General features: G+C 44.4%; 1 protein-coding gene across 1 annotated transcript; it reads right to left on the bottom strand.

Moving 5' to 3' along the window:
• Window positions 1-25,949, bottom strand: LOC110503083 (suppressor of cytokine signaling 5). Its single transcript, XM_021581436.2, has 2 exons — window positions 25,289-25,949; window positions 1-3,447 (listed from the first exon to the last, which is right to left on the bottom strand). Exon 2 carries the CDS (start codon window positions 3,429-3,431, stop codon window positions 1,728-1,730), a length of 1,704 nt encoding a protein of 567 aa, XP_021437111.2. The 5' UTR covers window positions 3,432-3,447; window positions 25,289-25,949; the 3' UTR covers window positions 1-1,727.
• Between the last annotated feature and the right edge of the window lie 149 nt (window positions 25,950-26,098).

Below are 26,098 nucleotides of genomic sequence, written 5' to 3'. Positions count from 1 at the left end.
AAAAAAAAAAATTGACGAATACAAACTTGAAAATCGCTGATTATCATGTTAATTTAGCCTAAGGGGTGAAACTCCCTGAACATTAGCTGTGAGTAGCCTGATTTTCCTTTCCAGATATTGTCCATTTGACTTTGACTTGCCCCGTTTTTGTAAATGTTGTTCGTTAACATGTCGACGAGCGTTTTTAGGTTTGGCTATTTGATCGCAAAAACCTGCATAAGGTAAAGTGTCCGTCTCACGACATTGACATACATTTTATCTCCAGCATGGAGGCTACAGCAAACACCACTTTCTACGGTAGGCTACATGATTTATGTTGGATAATTTTTTGACTGAACATTGGTGGAGTACTGCACCGGTGAAGCGCGCTGGGCATGGACAATATTTTGCACCCCCTGCCTTTGATAAACTGGGTAGGCCTACTGCTTATCACTGGGTGGCATCAGCGCATACCTAAATAGCCCATACGCCACTGGGTGAGAGAAATTGTCATTGTTTTTGGGTAGAATTATGTATGAGTATGTTGTTTGAGTAACGTCTTGGTCAGTTTAGTTAGGTCAAGCTGGGTGTACACTACACGATTTTGGCCACAATTTAGCTGTCCCAGACAGGTTTTTGAAACTGAAGACAAAATCCCCATGCCGTTGCCTACTTGGGCCGCACGGCTGTCGCCGACATGTAGTAACCAAATCTAAATACATTTTATACTTGCGATTCTTCAAAGTAGCCACCCTTTGCCCTGATAACATATTTACACACTCCTGGCATTCACTCTACCATTGGGCTCAATCGTTGACCTAACAATGGGCCTGAATTATAACAAGTTAACCCTGAGTATGGCACAGTGTGACACCATGAAGGCAGAACGCAGGACCAGAAACAAACCAGACCAAGTTAAAGTGCCTGCTCTGTTGCCAGTTTGAGCCACTGACAGACGTGAGAAAACAACCAGGACAAATATCGTTAGTATTGTTCCATTATAAGAGCCGCACTTCTGTGGCAACACAGTAGCGATGGGAGACAATGATTCATGCTTAGAGAAATCACAGTGAGGATATCAAAAAGCCCAGGAGTCGCTGTAACCACACCCACTCCTGTGTATGCCCTGCTCCCTATAGGTGTACAGAGGCAGGATGTAGCAGCAGCACCCTTGGACGTGGCCTTGGACCCCCCCCCCCCCTCCCAGGAGAGCGATGATTAACATTACACCTGAGGCCTAACAATGCCCGCCAGGCAGTATAGTCACTTGATCAAGAAAATGGAAAAGGAAAGATAGAAAGCACGAGTGAACTGTACAACATTGCTAGCTAACCATGTGGGCCTAGATAGAGACTGGGGGGGGTGAGAGGGCATGCAGGCAGCTCATGCTGTGGGATCAGGCAGACACTTGACAGAATTAAAAAGGTGAGAGGGACACAAAGCATGAAGGCTTGTGCTCTCCCTTTCAGAACCTGTTCAACATTAAAAACCATGTGTGCTTGCCAGACAGCATTGTACTGAATATAATGATACATATGTATCCCAAGTGATGTAAATGATAACTAAAACAATAATGAGATTAGAATGAATCTTGGATAGCTCACTTCACCTAACTCCTTGTTTCTCCAGTTACCCCTCCTTGCCTGACTGAGTAGTGCTTTGTTCATTCAGTATGGCCTCTCCTGATTGGCAGGGATTTTTCTGTTTCAACTCCGTCCGCGGCGCACAGGCCGCCAGATACCGCTCCCCTATTTGACCTTGAGTGGCGGCTCCCTCTCCAGCCAGCGCACACGCACTTTCTGTTTGTAGTGATACTCCTTGAGGAAGTCCTGCAGGGCCGGGGGCAGCGGCAGGGCGCCGATGCCGTCGTATGTGGTCCGGCGGCAGATGGCGGCGCGGGCCAGGTGCTGCAAGCCGGAGGGGAAGGTCCGGTGGAGAGGTGCCGTGAGCAGCGGCTCAAAGAACATGCAGGCGCTGGGGTCCTTGTAGTGCTCCAGTAGCCCCGTGACGGTGGATGAGTGGAACACGCAGGGGTCGTGGGCGTCGAAGCTGAAGTTGTGGTTCCACTGCTCGATGCGGGCGTGCAGCGATCGGTTGTAGCGACGGAAGCTGACCGAGAACAGGTAATCCTCCTGGGCCGAGTCGCGCAACAGGAAGGTGCCCTCAGGCCGGCCATCCAGCAGAGCCTCTGCCTCGTAGCGGTCCATCACGCCCCAGTAGCAGGGCAGCGCAGTGATCTGAAGCAGGTCCGGCACCAGGCAGTGGATGTAGTCGATCTGGGTGTGCACCTTCCAGGGCCCAGGCTGGTTCCGGCTCAGATGGCCATCCCCGGACGTGTGGCGTAGCTTAGGCCTCAGGGCCTGCAGGCAAAGGGTGGTGGAGTCCTCCTCCGAGTCGCAGTCAGCCAGCTGGGCTGTAGCCCCTCCGAGCACCTGTCCCGACGAGCCCGACGACCCAGCCGCCCCTCCTGAGCAGCTGGCCATCGTGCCCTCCCCAGAGGCCTCTGCAATGCCAGGGGCCATCTTTGGTCCCAGTTTGTACAGAGAGGAGCACTGCGCCAAGGCCTCCAGGGTGTGGATCTGGGCGTTGGGTGGGGGGTCCACTCCCTCCTCAATGCTGAGCCTGCGGCGTTCGCGCAGACGCTCCTCCTCGTCCTCGGGGGAGGGGTGGGCCGGGTCAAAGGCGTCTAGCAGAGCCGAGGAGGAATGCGGGCTGACAGGCGCTGTGTGCTGCTTGATCAGGTGCCACTTGTTGGCCAGGTCCGAGCCCTGGGGGAAGGGACAGTTCTCCAGCATCAGCTCTGTCAGGTGGATCTTGCGCTTGGAGATGGTGGGGGTTTGGGGGGAGGAGGAGAGGGAGCGGCGGCGGGGGGGAAGGGGGAGACACAGGCCCACTGTGTCGCTAAGCCGCTGGCGCAGGGAGCGGGTGCTCAGACTACGCCCCCCGTCTCCAGAGTCATCCATCTCCTGGATGGAGTTGACCCCGTAGCGACGCTCCCTTCGCCCAGCGGCACCGCGCGCGCGTCCCGACCGCCTGTCTGTATCCATGGAGCTCTGGGTCTTAGTGGAACATGAGTGTTTTTTCTTGCCCCCCCAAGGTGCATGGCGCGAGTACGAGTCTCTCCGGCCCATAGGGACTCCCCAAGGAGCCCCTCTCGCTTCCTCATTGTATTTTCTGTCTGTGGTTCTCTCTACCATCTGGGGGATGTCCGACACACAGTTGTGACGTCGCCCTCCAGTAACCCCGGGAAGCGGCAAGAGGCTTCGGGAAAGGCTGGAGGCCCGAGATGCCTGGGCCTCGCCTGAAGTTTCTCCCCGTCCCAGGTCCGCCACACAGTGCATACCGTCCTCTTCCACCACGCTGTTCTCTGTACTGGGTCCCGCACCGTCGCTGTGGAAGAGGGTCTGGCATCGGTTCCTCAGGTTGCTCCACATCTTGCCCACTTTTTCCATGGATAGTGACCAAGCCCTGCCAGACATGAACACATATCAGATTAGACGAATCGTAGGGTACAGGAATCTCACACAATACATGACCTACATTACTAAACAATACATGACCTACATTACATGACCTACATCACTAAACAATACATGACCTACATTAACAATTGCATGAAACCCCTTAACATTTTGTTAGGCCTAGACAATGTAGCAATTCTGCAAATTCAAAATGGTAGTGATCCTATTGATCATCGTGCATACTCCTGCAATGCCGTCTGGGGTATGCCAAATAAAAATGTTTTCAAACAGTCCATTTATATTTAAAAACAGGGGTATACATTTGGGTGAGGTTTTTTTCTTGCCTGAGTAGGTTAAACCATCTAGTGTTCAGCGAAATAACAACACAATGTCAAATACATGTAGCCTAGTCAAATAACTAACATCCAATCACATTAACCGTTACTCTCTCGTGGGAATTCCACTAACGGTCCGTATGTAGCCAAACGTAGCTGCTGCTCATGTTGGCATCTGTACCGATGGTGCAAAAACCATGACAGGGAGACATAGTGGAGTGGTAACGCGTGCAAGCAGTTGCTCCCGACACCACTTGGGTGCACTGCAGCATCCACCGAGAGGCTCTTACTGCCGAGGGAATGCCTGACAGCTTGAAAGACGTTTTGGACACTACCTAGGAAATTGTTAACTTTGTTAAAGCAAAGCCCCTGTACTCGTGTATTTTTTGGACTATGCAATGATATGTAACGCTTTTATAACATACTGGTTATCAAGGGACAAAGTAGACCTTTTTTTAAATTGAGAGACGAGCTTAAAGTTCTCTTTACGGACCATAAATTTCACTTGTCTGACAGCTTGCATGATGATGAGTTTCTCACAAGACTGGCCTATCTGGGTGATGTTTTTTCTCTCCTGAATGATCTGAATCTAGGATTACAGGGACTCTCAACTATATTCAATGTGCGGGACAAAATTGAGGCTATGATTAAGAAGTTGGAGTTCTTCTCTGTCTGCATTAACAAGGACAACACACAGGTATTTCCATCATTGTATGATTTTGTGTGCAAATTAACTCAAGCTTACGGACAAGGTCAAATGTGATATAGCGAAGCATCTGAGTGAGTTGGGTGTGCAATTACGCAGGTACTTTCCCGAACCGGATGACACAAACAACTGGATTCGTTATCCCTTTTATGCCCTGACTCCAGTCCACTTACCGATATCTGAACAAGAGAGCTTCATCAAAATTGCAACTTGAAACTTGCATTTCAATCAAAAGCCACTGCCAGATTTCTGGATTGGGCTGCGCTCAGAGTATCCTGCCTTGACAAATCGCATTGTTAAGAAGTTGATGCCTTTGCAACCACGTACCTATGTGAGAGTCGATTCTCAGCCCTCACTAGCATGAAAACTAAATACAGGCAAACACTGTGTGTGGAAAATGATTTGTTGTCTGCATCCTTTCAAGCACACCCTTCTCATTTACCTGTGATGAGTTATTCACAATTTTCAATGAACAAATAAGGTTTTATATATAAGATGGTTAAATAATGAGCAAAATGATTATTATTTGTGCCCTGGTCCTATAAGAGCTCTGTCACTTCCTAGGAGCTGGGTTGTGACAAAAACTCACTCATTCTTATGTTTAATAAATGTATTGTATCGTGTGTGGCAGGCTTACAATGATGGTAAAAAAACAACATTTGAGAGTGAGCTGACCCTGATGCTAGAGGGGATACGCTGGAGGTTGAATGTTTGAAGGGGTACGGGAATATAAAAAGTTTGGGAACCACTGCTATAGACAAAAGCTGGGTGTGGGGGGGAAATTGGGTGATTATTGTGTGAGTGAGAGCGAGTGAGTGATTTGGGGGGGTGTAATTGGAGTGTTACGGTGAGTGAGGAGTTGCCAGGCAGACATACAGAGACAAGGCCATGGCTATAAATGAACCCAGGGATCTGCCTTCTCCCAGCTGATCTGCTGGTATGTACTGTATTACAGAGCCAGTCTGGACCTGACCAAGAACTTTCCCTGTCACAACAGTGTAGACAGCAGACAGAGAGCCAGCCCACATATGCACACTGATTAATTGGTTTGTGTGTGAGTTATACTAGGTTCTTGAGAGCAGTGACCCTAAACTGCCTTCAAAATAGTTTGCTTCTCCAAGATCATGTTAAGGCTAATAGACTCAACTTGTGGCAGGCAGCTCTCTCCCTTCCTTACCAAAGGTAATGGATCTGTTTAACACTGCATTTCCTTCCAACTGAACCCATTGATTGACTTCAAACCTCTAGTAATGGGAGATCTCATTTGCTCTCCAAACTGCCATGTTGTAGTCCCTGGCTCCCTCCCACCCGCATTGGCAGAGATAACATAGTTGCCCCAGTTACATAACATAGTTGGCCCAGTTAAATGAGCCAAGCAGAGCAGGCTCTACAGTCTGTACTAGCATGAATAACTAGGCATTGCTGGCTACAACAGTGATATACATAGGCAGAGTGGAACCTGTTTCAATAGACAAACAGGGATTTTGCACAGTCAGCTGCAACTGAGTTAAAGGGCAACTATACCACTTTTCAACCTTGTTTTCATTTCATCTCCAGCACAATGCCATTGTCTACATACAGTGTGGAGAACAAGTATTTGATAACCTGCAAAATTGGCAGTGTTTCCTACTTACAAAGTATGTAGAGGTCCGTAATTTTTATCATAGATACACTTCAACTGTATGAGACGGAATCTAAAACAAAAATCCAGAAAATCATACTGTATGATTTTTAAGTAATTAATTAGCTTTTTATTGCATGACATAAGTATTTGATACATCAGAAAGCAGAACTTAATATTTGGTACAGAAACCTGTTTGCAATTACAGAGATCATACGTTTCCTGCAGTTCTTGACCAGGTTTGCACACGCCGCAGCAGGGATTTTGGCCCACTCCTCCATACAGACCTTCTCCAGATCCTTCAGGTTTCGGGGCTGTCGCTGGGCAATAAAGATTTTCTATTGGGTTCAGGTTTGAAGACTGGCTAGGCCACTCCAGGACCTTGAGATGCTTCTTACGGAGCCACTCCTTAGTTGCCCTGGCTGTGTGTTTTGGGTTGTTGTCATGCTGGAAAACCCAGCCATGACCCATCTTCAATGCTCTTACTGAGGGAAGGAGGTTGTTGGCCAAGATCTCGCGATACATGGCCCCATCCATCCTCCCCTCAATACGGTGCAGTCGTCCTGTCCCCTTTGCGGGTAAGCATCCCCAAAGAATGTTTCCACCTCCATGCTTCACGGTTGGGATGGTGTTCTTGGGGTTGTACTCATCCTTCCTCCAAACATGGCGAGTGGAGTTTAGACCAAAAAGCTCTATTTTTGTCTCATCAGACCACATGACCTTCTCCCATTCCTCCTCTGGATCATCCAGATGGTCATTGGCAAACTTCTGACGGGCCTGGACATGCGCTGGCTTGAGCAGGGGGACCTTGCGTGCGCTGCAGAATTTTAATCCATGAAGGCGTAGTGTGTTACTAATGGTTTTCTTTGAGACTGTGGTCCCAGCTCTCTTCAGGTCATTGACCAGGTCCTGCCATGTAGTTCTGGGCTGATCCCTAACCTTCCTCATGACCATTGATGCCCCACAAGGTGAGATCTTGCATGGAGCCCCAGACCGAAGGTGATTGACCGTCATCTTGAACTTCTTCCATTTTCTAATAATTGCGCCAACAGTTGTTGCCTATTGTCCTGTAGCCCATCCCAGCCTTGTGCAGGTCTACAATTTTATCCCTGATATCCTTACACAGCTCTCTGGTCTTGGCCATTGTGGAGAGGTTGGAGTCTGTTTGATTGAGTGTGTGGACAGGTGTCTTTTATACAGGTAACGAGTTCAAACAGGTGCAGTTCATACAGGTAATGAGTGGGGAACAGGAGGGCTTCTTAAAGAAAAACTAACAGGTCTGTGAGAGCCGGAATTCTTAATGGTTGGTAGGTGATCAAATACTTGTCATGCAATAAAATGCTAATTACTTAAAAATCATACAATGTGATTTTCTGGATTTTTGTTTTAGATTCCGTCTCTCACAGTTGAAGTGTACCTATGATAAAAATTACATGCTTTGTAAGTAGGAAAACCTGCAAAATCGGCAGTGTATCAAATACTTGTTCTCCCCACTGTATGTGAAAACGGCGCATTCCTATATTTTGTAGAAAGAAAAAAAACATTAAAATTGTTCTACCCAATGAATTACATTTGTAAACCTGCTATGAGTTTCTAGCCAAAGGGAGAGTCTTTTCCCACGTCACAGCGAATCTGTTTGAAAATCACTGTTTTTCTTTTAATCCTACCTTGTGATGTCACAGATTTTTTTTTTTTTAGGACCTCATCTTTTTAACCTTAAAAACAAAACATTAGGAACACTTGCTCTTTCTATGATCCCTTGATGTCACCTGTTAAATCCACTTCAAATCAGTGTAGATGAAGGGGAGACAGGTTGAGACATCGATTGTGTGTGTGCGCGCGTCATTCAGAGGGTGTAAAGGCAAGACAAAATATTTAGGTGCCTTTGAACGGGGTATGGTAGTAGGTGCCAGATGCACCAATTTGAGTGTGTCAAGAACTGCAACGCTACTGGGTTTTTCACGCTCAACAGTTTCCCTGTGTGTATCAAGAATGGTCAACTACCCAAAGGACATCCAGCCAACTTGACACAACTGTGGGAAGCATTAGTCAACGTGGGCCAGCATCCCTGTGGAAAGCTTGACACCTTGTAGAGTCCATCGGCCGATGAACTGACGCTGTTCTGATGGAAAAGGGGGTGCAACTCAATATTAGGAAGGTGTTCCTAATGTTTTGTACACTCAGTGTATGTAGCCACCTGTATTCTGCTGGAGATAATACATATTAAGATGCCTGTTGAATCAGAGCCAGACTCCTCAGCACATGACTGATTACTATGATTAACCAAGATCTATTCCCCCCTGGCCTAGAGCAGCCAATGACTGACTAACACAACTCATGACATTCAGACCAAGCTAGAATCAGAGGAATTCTCTTATCATTTTTTTTTACCAAGGACTTTCTTTAAAATTGTACCTTTATTTAACCAGGCTAGTCATTGAGAACACATTCTCTTACAATAACCAACTGACCAAGATGGAACAAAACAAGCACCCAAGTCGCGTGGGCATGACAAAATGACTGCATACCGTCACTATTCTAAAGACAGAGGCACGAGACATGACTAATATGTCACGTTTGGTAGAAAATGTAGTGAACATCACTCTCGCGATATATGCACGTGATAGAAGTGGTGGGCACAAATACCGGTATCCTTAATACATTATTAGGACGTTGATCGCTATATCCCTCTTAATGCCAAAATAATTGTTGCATTCAACCAAACAAAAACATTCAACACACCCACATCCGAGTGGGGAGAGAGCCAACAGTGGACAGTGTGTAATGAGCATAGGCCTAATTCTGCATTTAGACGAGGGACGCAAACACCTTCATACCAGTTGGCATAGCGGGCCAAGAAAGAAAGAAAGAAAGATGGCAACGGTAACGACAAAAGCACGACGCATGCGTTGCTATGGTGATTTCAGTAAACAAACAGTGCAAATCGAAATCCGGTTGAACTTCAAAGCTACGGCAGACGGCAAAAGTTGAAATACTTGAACTCTGGCGGCAAGTCCCGTCTACCGTGGAGGTTGACGGCATTCACCGCCAGCCTCAACAACATTTACCGTGGTGTGCTCATTGTAAACAATGACACCCCGTTTGCTGTCTAACTCGTACCATCTAAACCAGTGGTTCCCAAACTGTGGGTCGCGGGACGACATTGTCAAAAAAACAAACAAAAAAACAAACAAATTGAATGCATGTAGAAAAGATAACAGACCTACACATTTTTCAATAATAGCCAATAATATTTCAGAATTTTAAATCAACAAAATAAAAGCTAGAAAATCAGGCCCCCATTGATTGTTATAAGAATTGAGTATAAGAACACGGCATTAGCCATATCAAAATGCGTAGAATTGCAGGAAATTTGCTTAAAAACGCCACAATTGTTTTTCAGCTCCTTGGTAGGATGTGTGGAATTGCAGGAGATTAGCTTTGAAAATGAAAAAAATTATTTCCGCTGTCAAGATATTTTTTTTTACTTATTCTTTGGTCTATGTTTTTTCCCCGCTCAACCCCTGGTCACGACTCAGACACCTCAACTGGTGGGTCACGAAGCTAAAAAGTTTGGGAACCCCTGATCTAAACTTAGCATAACTCATAAGGTTGCTCATGGTAGGCTAAAGGCGTCAGCATGCTTCAGTTCGGCTGTCGGCTAGCCTAAGCGATCGAGTGTGCTCGCATGCTCCCTGCTTGTCGAACATCTCACTCCAAAATCATGGGCATTAAAATGGAGTTGGTCTCCCCTTTACTGCTGTAACAGCCTTCACTCTTATGGGAAGGCTTTCCACTAGATGTTGGAACATTTATAATAAGAATGTCTTCATATCTCAATCTTTGTCATATGGTTAATCAAAATGCTATCCAAATCTAAATGAAGATAATACAAACCCAAAAAGTAACTTATATTGCCATTGCAACCATGTAAAAATACCCTACATAAAGCCTACAAATAAAAACATTGCAGCCTGTAGGTAGAAAATATCCTGATAAAATACATATCCAATAAATCACTGACTAAGCATGGCATGTCTGCAACGAACTTGAAACATTTTATCAAATATTCTGGTTCCTCAAGAGTTTCCCACCCCAGTGAGCTCTGGACAGACACAGGCTATTTGTGCAAGGGATAAGAAGCAGTGCTTGACTTGGGCACCTCAAATTTTATAGCGCTTGTACTCCTGTTCCTCTTATAGAATACTAGCTCAAAAGCATTGTGGACCTATTGCACCTAAATATAAAAACAGTACCAGTACCGAAACCTATTTCAATCCAAGTCAAGCACAGGTCAGAAGTAATCAGGTAGGCCTATTTTATGACATTTCCACTGGATCCGAGCATTACATTTTTCACTTTCACGTTGAGTGGTTATCGAAAGGGAGAGAGCTGTGGTCACTCAATTGATGTAAAAACAGACTGTTTGCTTACTGTTTGAGGTGAAGAAAACATTATTTTGAAAAGCTCCCACAGCTCATTAGTGTTGGTACATTAAGCCAATCAGAAATACTATCAGATCCCCAAAGGGGCAAATTTATATGCCTACATTTGCGCGCAGGCCAGGTAGCCTATAGGACTACTAAGTGTAATCAGGTGTGCGGCCTTACTCAACATTGACAGGAGCACTCCAAACAAAACACAATGACTAAATTGAATTGACAGAACTAAATAGAATTAAATGAACCAAAAACTTGTTTCTCACAAGTGTTGCATAGGTTATGTGCCATACAAACAATGTGTCCGAAAATGAAAACAGTAAAAAAATAATTACAAAAATTGAATTCATTAACAGAAATAACCGTAACCAAAAAAAAAAACATAGATCAGAAATTAAAGGAATTAACAGTAAAATGTTCTACTGGTGATAAACAGTGCCTTCGGAAAATATTCAGACCCTTGGACCTTTTCCACGTTTTATTAGTCTTAATCTAAAACGGGCTAAATAAAAACATTTCAGCAGGCAATCTACACACAATACCCATAATGACAAACTGAAATCCAAATTTCTTGAAATGTATATAATAATACAATTTAAAAAAAATCAAATACCTAAACTAAGTATTCAGACCCTTTGCTATGAGACTCTAAATTGAGTTCAGGTGCATTCTGTTTCCATTGATCATCTTTGAAAAGTTTCCACAACTTCATTGTAGTCCACCTGTCGTAAATTAAATTGATTGGACATGATTTGAAAAGGCACACCTGTTTATATAAGGTTCTACAGTTGACAGTGCATGTCAGAGAAAAAAAAACTTAGCCATGAGGTCAAAGGAATTGTCCGTAGAGCTCCGAGACAAGATTGTGTCGAGGCACAGATCCGGGTAAGGGTACCAAAACATTTCTGCAGCATTGAAGGTCCCCAACAACAAAGTTGCTTCCTTGCTTCAATCATTCTTAAATGGAATGGAACCACCAAGACCCTTCCTACAGCTGTCCGCCCGGCCAAACTGAGCAATCGGGGGAGAAAAGAACCTGATGGTCGCTCTGTCTGAGCTCCTGAGTCCCTCTGTGGAGATGGGATAACCTTCCAGAAGGACAACCATCATCAACCAGCACTCCACCAATCAGGTCTTTATGGTAGAGGGGCCAGACAGAAGCCACTCCTCAGTAAAATGCTCACGACAGCCCACTTGGAGTTTAGCAAAAAGGTAGACTCCTCAGACAATGAGGAAACCAAGATTAACTCTTTGGCCTGAATGCCAAGCGTCATGTCAGGAGGAAACCTGGCAACATCCATAGGGTTAAGCATGGTGGTGGCAGCATCATGCTGTGTGGATGTTTTACAGCAGCAGGGACTGGGAGACTACTCAGGATCGAAGCAAAAATGAACGGAGCAAAGTAGAGATCCTTAATGAAAAGTTGCTCCCGAGTGCTCAGGACCTCAGACTGGGTGAAGGTTCACCTACCAACAAGACCGCAACCCTAAGCACAGCCAAAACAGCGCAGGAGTGACTTTGGGACAAGTCTCAATGTCCTTGAGTGGCCCAGCCAGAGCCCGAACTTGAACCCGATCAAACATCTCTGGAGAGACTTGAAAAGAGCTGGGCATCAATATTCCCCATCCAACCTGACAGAGCTTGAGAGGATCTGCAGAGAAGAATGGGTGAATCTCCCAAAATACAGGCGTGCCAAGCTTGTGGCTTCATAACAAAGACGACTCAAGGCTGTAATCACTAACAGAGGTGCTTCAATAAAGTACCAAGTAAAAGGTCTTCATACTTTTTTTTTGGCAAACATTTTTAATACCCGTTTTTGCATATATATATATATATATATATATATATATATATTTTTTTTTTTATAAATCTGAATAAGGCTGTAACCTAACGAAATGTGGAAAAGGTCAAGGGGTCTGGATACTTTCCGAAGGCAATGTATGAAATGGGGAATTGATATACACTAACAATCAAACGCACACACTGAAGTTTTGGAAAAAATGAATGTGCACAAACTGGCAGGAGAGAGAACATTCTGGAGAGAGAAGGGCATTGTGCATCTGGGCACTGCATGGGCATTCCGACGTCTGCATTGGCCATGCAGCATTTACGGAGATACGGCCTCTGCAGAAGTCAGGGCATTCATACTTCCTGCATTTTGTGGAGCACAGTACAGAGCTGTTGTGAAGGAAGTTTTCAAGAAAGTGAGTTTGTGATTATACAGGATGTTTCGCCCCGACGTGCCCTCACCAATCATGTCAATGCGGAGCTCTAGAGCCCTCCGGATCGTCACATTTGGGAGGGGCATGGCGATGCGGTACAGAGCTCGATTTGGCTTTTAGTCTATGCTTCAGCAATGGATTAGTTCACTTAGATGGGCGCAAATATATACAGTATATATTTTTGCCACTGCACAACTAAAAAAAAATCTCATGCTGATGAGTATTTCTGTCTGTAATAAAGCCCTTTGTGGGGGAAAACTCATTCTGATTGGCTGGGCCTGGCTCCCCAGTGGGTGTGCCTATTCCGTCCAAGGCCCACTCATAGAAGCATCCCTGCAAACATGTAATCCATAGATTAGGGCCTAGTGAATTGATTTCCATTGATCGATTTCCTTATATGAACTGTAACTCAGTAAAATCTTAGAAATTGTTAAAGTGGCTTTTAAATTTTTGTACAGATATATATATATATGACACCCGTTACCTCTCATTCACAGGTGTCCATCTCAATAACCCTGGGCGTACCTGGAACTAACACTACTCTCATTGTCCAAGAGTCAGAGAATGCATTCGGCTTCAAGGATAAGGATTCTAGGACACAAATACTCAGTTCTTCGTATGCACGGTGAACCAGTAGTTTTAACCTTGATAAAAATGAAACCTGATTCTGGGACTTCTCAGCGTGCAGTCATTTGGATTGGATTGAGCTACACCACAAGTAGAAGACACTGTGGCACAGAGCTCTTCTGTACTTTGTCAGCTTCAAATAGAATGCATTGAAACTTTGTATTGAGAATAAATGCCAACAGAGCTTTTTCAGCACGCAAACCTTTATTGTTGCTTCTGAAAGTAAAACGCAACACGAAATTGTTTGCCGAGAACAGACACGTAAAGAAGTGTATGGAATAAAATATAAGTGTTACAAATATTTCTGACAAACTGTACAACAGTGTCTGCTATGAACAGGCATGTAAAAAATAAAAAAATAAAATTTAAAAAGAGAGAAAAAAAAAGGTCAAATATCATGTGTAGATGATACATATTTATAAGGGATGTAAATACACTACATGAACAATAGTTGAAAAGTGCTCGGCGAAAATCTCATTCCAAAATCATGGGCATTAATATGGAGGTGGTCCCCCTTTGCTACTATAACAGCCCCCACTCTTCTGCGAAGGCTTTCCACTAGATGTTGGAACATTGCTGCGGGGACTTGCTTCCATTCAGCCACGAGAATTAGTTTGGTCAGGCGCTGATGTTGGGCGATTAGGCCTGGCTCAGTCGGCATTCCAATTCATCCCAAATGTGTTCGATGGGGTTGAGGTCAGGGCTCTGTGCAGGCCAGTCAAGTTCTTCCACACCGATCTTGACAAACAATTTCTTTATGGACCTCGCTTTGAGCACGGGAGCATTGTCATGCTGAAACAGGAAAGGAACTGTTGCCACAAAGTTGGAGGCACAGAATCGTCGAGAATGTAATTGTGTGCTGTAGCGTTAAGATTTCCCTTCACTGGAACTAAGGGGCCTAGTCGGAACCATGAAAAACAGCCCCAGACCATTACTCCTCCTGCACCAAACTTTATAGTTGGCACTACACATTGGGGCAGGTAGCATTCTCCTGGCATCCGCCAAACCCAGATTTGTCTGTCGGACTGTCAGATGTTGAAGCGCGATTCATCACTCCAGACAACACGTTTCAAGTGCTCCAGAGTCCATGGTGATCTTACTCTTGTGTGCGGGGAATCAGCCATGGAAACCCATTTAATAAAGTTCCCGATGAACAGTTCTTGAGCCGACTGCTTCCAGAGGCAGTTTGGAACATGGTGGTGAGTGTTGCAACCGAGGACAGACAACTTCAGCGGTACCGTTATATGAGCTTCTGTGGCCTACCACTTTGTGGCTGAGCCGTTGCTGCTGCTAGACATTTCCACTTCACAATAACAGCACATTGTTTATTTATTTAACTAGGCAAGTCAGGTAGGAACAAATTCATATTCACAATGACGGCCTACCCCGGCCAAACTATCAACGCTGGGCCAATTGTGTGCCGCTCTGTGTGACTCCCAATCACGGCCGGTTGTGATACAGCCTGGAATCGAACCACGGTCTGTAGTGACACCTCTAGCACTGAGATGCAGTGCCTTAGACCGCTGCAAAACTTGGGAGCCCAGTTAACCGGTACAACTTTAGTAGAGCAGAAATTTGATGAACTGACTTGTTGGAAAGGTGACATCCTATGACAGTGCCAAGGTGAAAGTAGCTGAGCTCTTCATTAAGGACATTCTACTGCCAATGTTTGTCTACAGAGGTTGTGTGCCTGATTTTATACACCTGTCAGCAATGGGTGTGACTGAAATAGCTGAATCCACTAATTTGCAGGGGTGTCCACATACATACAAAAGTATGTATATATATATTGGAACAATAGTAAAAAAAAAAATAATAATAATAAAAGAAAGTGTCTTATGAACAGACATGTAAATAACAAAAGGAAATGGAACAAAATGAAAGGGTCTAGTGTCTGACTCCTGAGATGTCTGAACAACAGAACAGGTTGTTAATTTCACTGTCTTCCCAGTCGTTCGGTACATGTCCTCTTCTTGAAGTCATGCACCAACTCATGCAGCCGATGATCAAATCCGTCCCGGAGTTTTGACAGGAGTTCATCGATGAAATCAGCTATAGGTGCCAGGACCCTGTGGAGAGGATGAGAAGAGAAGGGAAATCAGGAGTGTCTGGAGATGTGTGTGTGGTGCGGAGATGAGGAAAAAGAACAGAACAGCGGAAAGGGGATCAGAGTAAAGTCTGAAATGATTTATTTACCTCTGGGAGAAGCAGGTGGCTCGGTGCATGACGTTCTCCAAATCTTGAAATATGTATTCAAACATTTGCAATGCCTTTGAGAGTGATGTGTCAAGGACTGCTGCTCTTTTTTCCCTTCTCACACCCCTGCTGCTCTGTGGCATCAGTGAGGAGCAAGCCAGTGGAGTAGGTCTTGGAGGTGGGCCCAGGATAGAGCTTTGCAGGTCCAGCATGGACATTGTTTCTAATTCTGCACAGCAACTCATTGCAGGAGATGAGTTAAGGGCCGATCACCAGTCAGTACTGGGGCAACGAGAACAAAACCAGGTGCTGCTTTCATTCAATGGTGTTTGCGTCTTGAAAATAAAGTAGAGGGCTATTTAGTACATATATCCAAAACATTAATGAACATCAAAATATCATTAACCGAGACTACAGTAGACTATATAATGTTGCAAACATTTGAGTAGAGAAAGCCTGGCCTAGCTACTCAACTAGCTGGACCTTGCTACCAAACCTTGTGTTACCAATGACAAAATTATGTTTGCTCAAAAGTAGTAAAGATCTTAAGTTAGGTTGGTTGGCTTGTTTTCCCTGCACGAGTATGCTGCAAGTAGCCTAAGCTAACTGGTTAGCTATTGTTAGCAAAACATGGCTGCTCTTTTCAATGGCCTTTGGTGTAGATGCCATGCTGCTTTCAGTCTTCCCATGCCGAACAAGCCAGCAGTGAAATTTGTGGAGTTTCCACCGACATTTCCACTGCGGTCCTTGTTTATTTTCTTTGCCTTGACGAACTTGTCCTGAACCCTAACCCACTTTATCGAACAAGGGTTCGGGTCGGACCCCAGTGTTTCTGCAATCTCCCTCCATGAATTGTCATTTACACGCTGGTCTTTATATAATGTATGGCTAGAATTGTACTGGTGTAGGTACTTTTGTAGCTCCTCGGTCAATCGATGCTCAAAGTTGTCGTTCGCCATGTTGAATCCACAAGAAGCAGAAACTCACAACACTCCTACAGTTGACCAATCATCGACGAAGGGGCGTAGACTTTGGCTCCCAAACATCGGCTAGAACACTTAACAATTTTTTAAAAATAATTTAAGTGTACGCCCGAACCGCTGACAAAACCCTAAAGGATCTCCAAAACATCACAAAATGACAATATATCCAAACTTTGCCAAACTGTTTTGGTTGTGAATGTAAATAGTCAAGAACAGATATTAGCTAGCTAGATGTAAATGTAAATAGTCAAGAACAGATATTAGCTAGCTAGATGTAAATGTAAATTGTCAAGAACAGATATTAGCTAGCTAGAGCAAGCCTAATAGCTAGCTGAAGCATCAGAATGCTTACCTGTTCCACTAGCCCCTCTTCTTCTTCTGTCGGAGTGACCTCAGGTGATCCACCGCTGTTTGATGCCATTTTTTGCTAGATACTTCTCTCCTCAGACAGCTGTCATTCACTCACCGTGCTGTATGCACCTCTCACACGGGGGAGGAGCTACACGTCTGGCTACACTTTTCAGTGATTCAAATACATCAATGAAAACAGAGGACAAAGTGTAAATTATACAAGTACATTTTATTTAACTTTGCCATCAGTTGGCAGCGTATTTTTAGATTTGGAATCGTATGCATTCTATTTGAAATTCCACAGATTTTCAGCGGAATTCTGCAAGCGCAAATTCCGTGCGGGTCTGGTTATAAGGCCTTTTCAATTGCATTAACCTATCCATCACAGTTGTCATGAGCCTCATGGGAAAAAAAACACTATCCCATAAAATGTGTACAGTTAATATAAGGATTTAGGCCAATCCAATTCAAACAGCAAGGTCATTCACGTATACACTAGGTTCTGATATGCACAGAAATTCCCCCAAAATAATTTCAGACTTGGGGTGGCCTTGATTACTTCCATTATAACAGCCCAACGCACAGCGACCAACCAAGGCAAGCTTCATCCCACTCACAGCAAGACTAACTATGAACATACTGTACACGCATGGGTAACCTTTCGTGTGAGCTAATCTATGCAGAGTACTCTGCTTGCACGTATAGTTCAATTCCATACACAGAGACTGACTGGGAACAGTTTTCTGAATTAGGCTTTTCTCCCACACACACACACACACACTAAGTGGTGGTGAAATAAAGAACTTGAGTCCACTGGACAATGCCGCTTTCAGCAAACGCACTTAATAGGAGAAAAGTGCATGAGAACTAGCATAAAGCTGTTTGCTATTTTCGTTTGTTCACACATTTCCCTCCCGATGGACTGGTTGGTAATATGAAGCAATATCAAAACCATCTTAAAGGGGGCCATGTTTTTCCATGTGGGTTGGCGGAATTTATCCTGACGAAGGCTAATCATGTCCACGAAAACAAACAAAGAAAAGTTAGTTTACAAGACAAGAAGCATTGGAGGATTTACTTTCCAAAACCAGCTTTAAAATTGTGCCCAAGAATAGCTAAACCATGTGTTGTTTTACACAGAAATAAATATTGTCATTGTGCAACATTAACAGTGGTTATGTTGGGCCGGTAACGAATCTGAATTTTGGCGAGTGCCCGCACGCAATGCCTGGCACATAGCCTTTAATTCTCAATCAAATGTAGGCTGTTTTCCAAAACATCAGAAGGACAATAGCCCATCCAGTCATGCAACATATCAGAGGTGTAACATGTAATGTTTCAGTGTTTCAGAATGATAAGGCAGTGGTGGGCACTAGGATATGGGATGTAAGCATAGGCTAAATGCACTGCCACAATACTGTAATGTGGTCGAATAGTTTTCCAGGTCTAAGAGTAGCGAGGCCCTCATCTACTTACGGCTCCTACACAGGGTAGCCTATAAGATACTGTGGTTAGGCTGTCCATCCTGTGTCCACATTAGCATGGCGGCATTCTGATTAGGCATCAAAAAGACTTGAGTGAGCATTCCAAATGCAGCACCCAAAATAATTAATGCAGATGTGATCTTTCTATACCAGTCTCACTAGCAGACAAGTAGTAGGCCTACAGTGCATTCGGAAAGTATTCAGACCCCTCCACTTCTTGTTACAGCCTTATTCTAAATTGGATTACATTATTTTCCTCTCGATCCACACACAATACCCAATGACAAAGCAAAAACAGGATTATAGAAGAAAAATACATCAATAATAATAATAATAATAAGATAAGAAATATCACATTTACATAAGTAATCAGACCATTTACTCAGTACTTTGCTGAAGCATCTTTGGCAGCGATTACAGCTTTGAGTCGTCTTGGGTATGAAGATACACACTTGGCACACCTGTGTTTGGAGAGATACACCCATTCTTCACTGCAGATCCTCAAAAGCTCTGTCAGGATGGATGGGGAGCGTCGGTGCACAACTATTTTCAAGTCTCTCCAGAGATGTTCAATCAGGTTCAAAGTCCTGCCTCTGGCTGGGCCACTCAAGGACATTGAGACTTGTCCCGAAGCTATTCCTGCGTCGTCTTGGCTGTGTGCTTATAGTCGTTCTCCTGTTGGAAGGTGAACATTCGCCCTAAGTCCTGAGCAATCTGAAGCAGGTTTTCATCAAGGATCTCTGTACTTTGCTCCATCCATTTGTCCCCTTGACCCTGACTAGTCTCCCCGTCCCTGCCGCTGAAAAACATCCCGACAGCATGATGCAACCAACACTGCAACCAACACGCTTCACCGTAGGGATGGAACCAGGTTCTCTCCAGAAGTGATGATTGGCATTCAGGCCAAAGAGTTCAATCTTGGTTTCATCAGAGCAGAGCATCTTGCTTGATCACGGTCTGAGAATCTTTAGCTGCCTTTTGGCAAACTCCAAGCAGGCTGTCATGTGCCTTTTACTGAGGTGTGGCTTCCGTCTGGCCACTCTACCATAAAGATCTGATTGGTGGAGTGCTGCAGAGATGGTTGTCCTTCTGGAAGGTTCTGCCATCTCCAGAGGAACTCTGGAGCTCTGTCAGAGTGACCAACCTGAACAAGGCCCGTCTCCCCCGATTGCTCCGTTTGGCCAGCTCTAGGAAGAAACTGTGGATCCAAACGTTTTCCCATTTAAGAATGATGGAGGCCACTGTGTTCTTGGGCCTTCAATGCAGCAGGAATGTTTTGGTACCCTTCCCAACTCTGTGCCTCGACACAATCCTGTCTCGGAGCGCTACGGACAATCACGGCTTGGTTATGCTCTGACATGCACTGTCAACTGTGGGACCTTCATGTCCAATCAATTGAATTTACCATAGGTAAAGTCAAGGACCTAAAAGGATGATCAATGGAAGCAGGATGCACCTGATGTCAATTAAGTCTCATTGCAAAGGGTGTGAATACTTATGTAAATAAGTTTTTTTATTTTTTATAAATTTGCAAAAAAATCTAAAAACCTGTTTTCACTTTGTCATTATGGGGTATTGTGTGTAGATTGATAAGGGGGAAAAAGTAATTGAATCCATTTTAGAATATGGCTGTAACGTAACAAAATGTGGAAGTCAAGGGGTCTGAATACTTTTTAATGCACTGTATATGTATATGCAAACCTCTGTGCAGCATGCCTGTGCAGCATCTCAGTGCATTCAATGCAAAGCTAATATGACGTAGGCCTAGCCTATGAAAGGGAGGTTGCAGAGATCAACCTATTGAGGCGACGACAACACAACAACGGGCCGCCCCCAGGTGGTGAGGGTAGGCAACAACATCTCCACCCCGCTGATCCTCAACACTGGGGCCCCACAAGGGTGCGTTCTGAGCCCTCTCCTGTACTCCCTGTTCAACCACGACTGTGTGGCCACGCACGCCTCCAACTCAATCATCAAGTTTGCGGACGACACAACAGTGGTAGGCTTGATTACCAACAACGACGAGACGGCCTACAGGGAGGAGGTGAGGGCCCTCGGAGTGTGGTGTCAGGAAAATAACCTCACACGCAACGTCAACAAAACTAAAGAGATTATTGTGGACTTCAGGAAACAGCAGAAGGAACACCCCCTATCCACATCGATGGAACAGTAGTGGAGAGGGTAGTAAGTTTTAAGTTCCTCGGCGTACACATCACAGACAAACTGAATTGGTCCACCCACACAGACAGCATCGTGAAGAAGGCGCAGCAGCGCCTCTTCAACCTCAGGAGGCTGAAGAAATTCGGCTCGTCACCAAAAGCACTCACAAACTTCTACAGATGCACAATCGAGAGCATCCTGTCGGGCTGTATCACCGCCTGGTACGGCAACTGCTCCGCCCACAACCGTAAGGCTCTCCAGAGGGTAGTGAGGTCTGCACAACGCATCACCAGGGGCAAACTACCTGCCCTCCAGGACACCTACACCACCCGATGTCACAGGAAGGCCATAAAGATCATCAAGGACAACAACCACCCGAACCACTGCCTGTTCACCCCGCTATCATCCAGAAGGCGAGGTCAGTACAGGTGCATCAAAGCTGGGACCGAGAGACTGAAAAACAGCTTCTATCTCAAGGCCATCAGACTGTTAAACAGCCACCACTAACATTGAGTGGCTGCTGCCAACACACTGACTCAACTCCAGCCACTTTAATAATGGGAATTGATGGGAAATGTAAAATATATCACTAGCCACTTTAAACAATGCTACCTAATATAATGTTTACAAACCCTACATTATTCATCTCATATGTATATACTGTACTCTATATCATCTACTGCATCTTTATGTAATACATGTATCACTAGCCACTTTAACTATGCCACTGTTTACATACTCATCTCATATGTATATACTGTACTCAATACCATCTACTGTATCTTGCCTATGCCGCTCTGTACCATCACTCATTCATATATCTTTCTGTACATATTCTTTATCCCCTTACACTTGTGTCTATAAGGTAGTAGTTTTGGAATTGTTAGCTAGATTACTTGTTGGTTATTACTCCATTGTCGGAACTAGAAGCATAAGCATTTCGCTACACTCGCATTAACATCTGCTAACCATGTGTATGCGACAAATAAAATTAGATTTGATTTGACACCCTCTTAACACAACTAAAACTGCAGCTATCTTAAATTCCTGCTTTGCCAAATGACACTGAGCAACCCAATATCACATAATACACACCAACAGCCCATATAAGACCATTACGGATGGAACGTATTACTTCAGATATAAACTCAGCAAAAAAAAAAAAGAATAGGTCCCTTTTTCGGGACCCTGTCTTTCAAAAGATAATTCGTAAATAAATCAGATCATTGTAAAGGGTTTAAACACCGTTTCCCATGCTTGTTCAATGAACCATAAACAATTCATGAACATGCACCTGTGGAACGGTCACAGTCATGAAAACTTAGGACACACACACACAAAAAAAAAAAGAGGCCTTTCTAGACTGAAAAACACCAAAGGAAAGATGCCCAGGGTCCCTGCTCATCTGTGTGAACATGACATGCTGCAAGGAGGCATGAGGACTGCAGATGTGGCAAGGGCAATACATTGCAATGTCCGTACTGTGAGACGCCTAAGACAGCGCTACAGGGAGACAGGACGGACAGCTGATCATCCTTGCAGTGGCAGACCACATGTAACAACACCTGCAAAGGATTGGAACATCTGAACATCACACCTGCAGAACAGGTACAGGATGGCAACAACTGCCCGATTTACACCAGGAACGCACAATACCTCCATCAATGCTCAGACTGTCCGCAATAGGCTGGACTGAGGGCTTGTAGGCTGTTGTAAAGGCAGGTCCTCACCAGACAAATCACCGGCAACAACGTCACCTATGGGCACAAACCCACCGTCGCAAAAAGTGCTTTTCACTGAAGAGTCGCGGTTGTGTCTCACCAGGGGTGATGGTCGGATTCGCGGTTATCGTCGAAGGAATGAGCATTACACCGAGGCCTGTACTCTGGAGCAGGATCGATTTGGAGGGTCTGTCATGGTCTGGGGCAGTGTGTCACAGCATCATCGGACTGAGCTTGTTGTCATTGCAGGCAATCAATGCTGTGCGTTACAGGGAAGACATCCTCCTCCCTCATGTTGTACCCTTCCTGCAGGCTCATCCTGACATGACACTCCAGCATGACAATGCCACCAGCCATACTGTTCGTTCTGTGCGTGATTTCCTGCAAGACAGGAATGTCAGTGTTCTGCCATGGCCAGCCAAAGAGCCCGGATCTCAATCAAATTGAGCACGTCTGAGACCAGTTGGAACAGAGGGTGAGGGCTAGGGCTATTCCCCCCAGAAAGGTCCAGGAACTTGCAAGTGCCTTGGTGGAAGAGTGGGGTAACATCTCACAGCAAGAACTGACAAATCTGGTGCAGTCCATGAGGAGATGCACTGCAGTACTTAATGCAGCTGGTGGCCACACCAGATACTGACTGACTGTTACTACCTCCCCCTTTTTTTCCATGGACACATTATTCAATTTCTGTTAGTCACGTGTCTGTGGAACTTGTTCAGTTTATGTATCAGTTGTTGAATCTTATGTTCATACAAATATTTACACATGTTAAGTTTGCTGAAAATAAACAGTTGACAGTGAGAGGACGTTTATTTGTTTTCCTGAGTATAGTAGGGTTGGAGCAAAGCCTGCACACCCAGTAACTCTCCAGTCTGAGGAGGATTGGTCACCCCTGCATTACACTAATGCATAAGCCTATATGTTTCATACATTTTAATTATGAAAACAAATTAGCGTTGACTAAGCCAACACACCAAAATCTTATTCATGAACTTATCCACAGCCTTTAATATAGTGCAACCACACGTTCTACTTAAAAAACTTTGTGACCTAAATGTCAACTCGGGCCTGGTGCTGTGGGTCCAAAAGTCCCTGAGGGATCAACCCCAGAGGGTCAGTGTTTAAGGCACCTTAGTCCAGGGCTATTCAGTGCGACCATTTCACTTGCATTTGCACCTAAAAATAGATGTGTGCAAACTGAAAAAAAATCTAGTATGAGCACATCTGCGAGTTGTGATTTCATTATCCCATTCTCAGCCAATTTAGTCCACTGGTCCCACTCTCACAGAACTACCCTACGCCTTCACCCCTTTCTCCAGATGAAATTCTGAAACTAGTGATGTCTGGCCACCCCACCCCACCCCCTACTCCAGACCATCTCTGGAGACCTCCCATTCTAACTTCCCTATCAACATCCCTGACCACTGGCTGTGTTCCACTTGACACTTTATTATTTATTTTTTTAATGACCAGAGTGGCAAATATGTGGACGATATGGCACTGGTTGCTTGCCTGGAGGGCAAGTCTAGCTCAAGCTACTCCCAGTTCCTTGACTGTCTTGTGACATGGATTGATAATAGCTTCATTGACCTTAATGTCACCAAGACTAAAGAATTGTGCCTTGGAGGTAAGCTGGGGAGTAACACATTTTAAATACTTGGGAACAATTTTAGACCACGAACAACCTCCAGGAAAACAATTACCTCATTTATTTAAAAAACGCATTGTCTTCCTACTTAGGCAGCTAAAACGTTAAAGAAAGCAAAACACACACTGACTATGGTTTACAGATTCAACATCTCCTGCTGGTATGGGAACTTCTCAGTCAGGAAGAGGAGTAAACTTGCACAAGTCGTCAATCAGGTCAGTAAAACAGTCGTCAGGAAACAGCCACAATTCCAATAAGTGTACACACAGAACATCGCCAGGAAAGCACTCCAGGTGCTCAACACCACCACCCACCTACTGCAGGCATCCTTCGCAATGCTGCTGTCAGGTCGGAGACTAAAAAGGTGCCACTCGCAAGGAAGAATGGACAAATACAATATTTTATCCCCTCTGCAGTGACAATCCTATACAAGACTGATTAACTGACATGTAACTGATTAACTGATTAACTGACATCGTTTTACTGTAGGCCTGAGAGGCAAAGACATTCCATTCTGTGCAAACGTAATGGACAATAAAGTTGACTTATCTTAAATAATATGCCAGTATAGCCTTGGGATAGGCTAGCCCTACAATAAATCACGTTTAAGGGTGCTGCATGACAATGGTGGAAGACATACCTGGGACACATAAGGAAACAATTAGCAAAGCCGTTATTCTTGGATTGATTCCATTCATTGTTAATATATAAGGACGAAGTGAAATACTTCATAATAGCAGTAGAGTATGGTGCATGCACAGAACGACATCAGCTATAACGTTACTATAATTTGGAACATTCATTGGTGAGGTAACGTAGCTAACTAGGCTATAACCTAGCTAGCTAGCCAAATCAAGGCCTATTCTCGGGTCAGACACCACTGGCTAGCTAGCTAACTAAACTAGCTAGTTACTGTAGCTAGCCAACTACTACCACCACTGGACATTGACAATAGTTATCCTTAACGTTACATCATGACATGTAAGGAGCTGTCTAATACGAATTGGTTTTAGACAGGTGGGAGTTGTGATAATATACATCGCTAGATCACTTGTAACGTTATTATACAAAAATAAACTTCACCGAGAGACCCCCCCCCCACAAAAACATTTTTTGGATTTCCCAAATAACGGTGGCTAGCTATTTAGCTAGCATGATGCTAACATGAGCTTCAACGTCGAGTTGGTCTGCTAGCAAGCGAACGTTAGTTAAATAGTTAGCTAGCATGAACGAATCTGACAAGAAATTACACAGACAGACGTATCTAGACAATATTGTTTTCATGCGATAGAAACTAGTTAAATAGCTAACACGTATTCCGTAATTCATCGTGGTTATAAGTATTCTCAACTTACCCTTTTGTCTTTTTAAACCAGTACTCAGTAGCTCTCTTTGTCTGCAAAAAAATGGCTTAAGTCAGGCACATATCCCCCCTTGAGCTCCACGGTGTCGATGAAACACAAAAATGTATGCGGCCGGTTTTCAATTTCATTCCGAATGGTCTCTCTAATCAAATAATCTAAGACAATGTACATGTTAAAAATGATAAAATGTCTCTTGGCCGAAACTTCTTTTCGGCCGTGGTATTCATTCCTGTTAAAGCCGAGCAAAGAAGAGGCGTTCAGTAGATTGCAGACGGGTAGAGAATGGCAACATGGAACTCCAATGAGTAAAGCAGAACCGTGAGCTTCAAGATAGTGGATACGGATAGGGAAAGTCCATGCCAGTGGCCCAGCATGACAGACACTACCTATCGCCAATGATAGCAGAGTAGACGATCAAGTGGCCTGGCAACTACTTGGAAACGTGGAGACTGAAAAGGCTGCTGTGGGCCCTGGGTGCCTCGGTTGATTCGTGTCAATTAGCTCGATTTTGTATAATAATTTAAATAGAAAAAACTATTTCAAGTGTCGGATCCGGCGTCGTTTTGTGGATCTGTTCATAAACAATGTGTCATGGACTCGCTACATCGAAATTCTCTTCCCAACTATTTTGCAATCAACTTAAACCATTATTCATTGTTGACACGTGTAAATTGTTCTGAGTAGATTTCAGTGGTAATTTCGTTGTATGATTTCAACCCACCTTAACATGCATTGTTGCACATAATGCTCATTCCAGTACACTGTAAGCATCTGTCATAATGAGTGGTGCACATTACTTTG

Source organism: Oncorhynchus mykiss, chromosome 23 (genome assembly GCF_013265735.2).
Source record: "Oncorhynchus mykiss isolate Arlee chromosome 23, USDA_OmykA_1.1, whole genome shotgun sequence".
In the NCBI taxonomy this organism is placed as follows: domain Eukaryota; kingdom Metazoa; phylum Chordata; class Actinopteri; order Salmoniformes; family Salmonidae; genus Oncorhynchus; species Oncorhynchus mykiss.
This window is presented reverse-complemented; position numbering and strand designations above follow the sequence as displayed.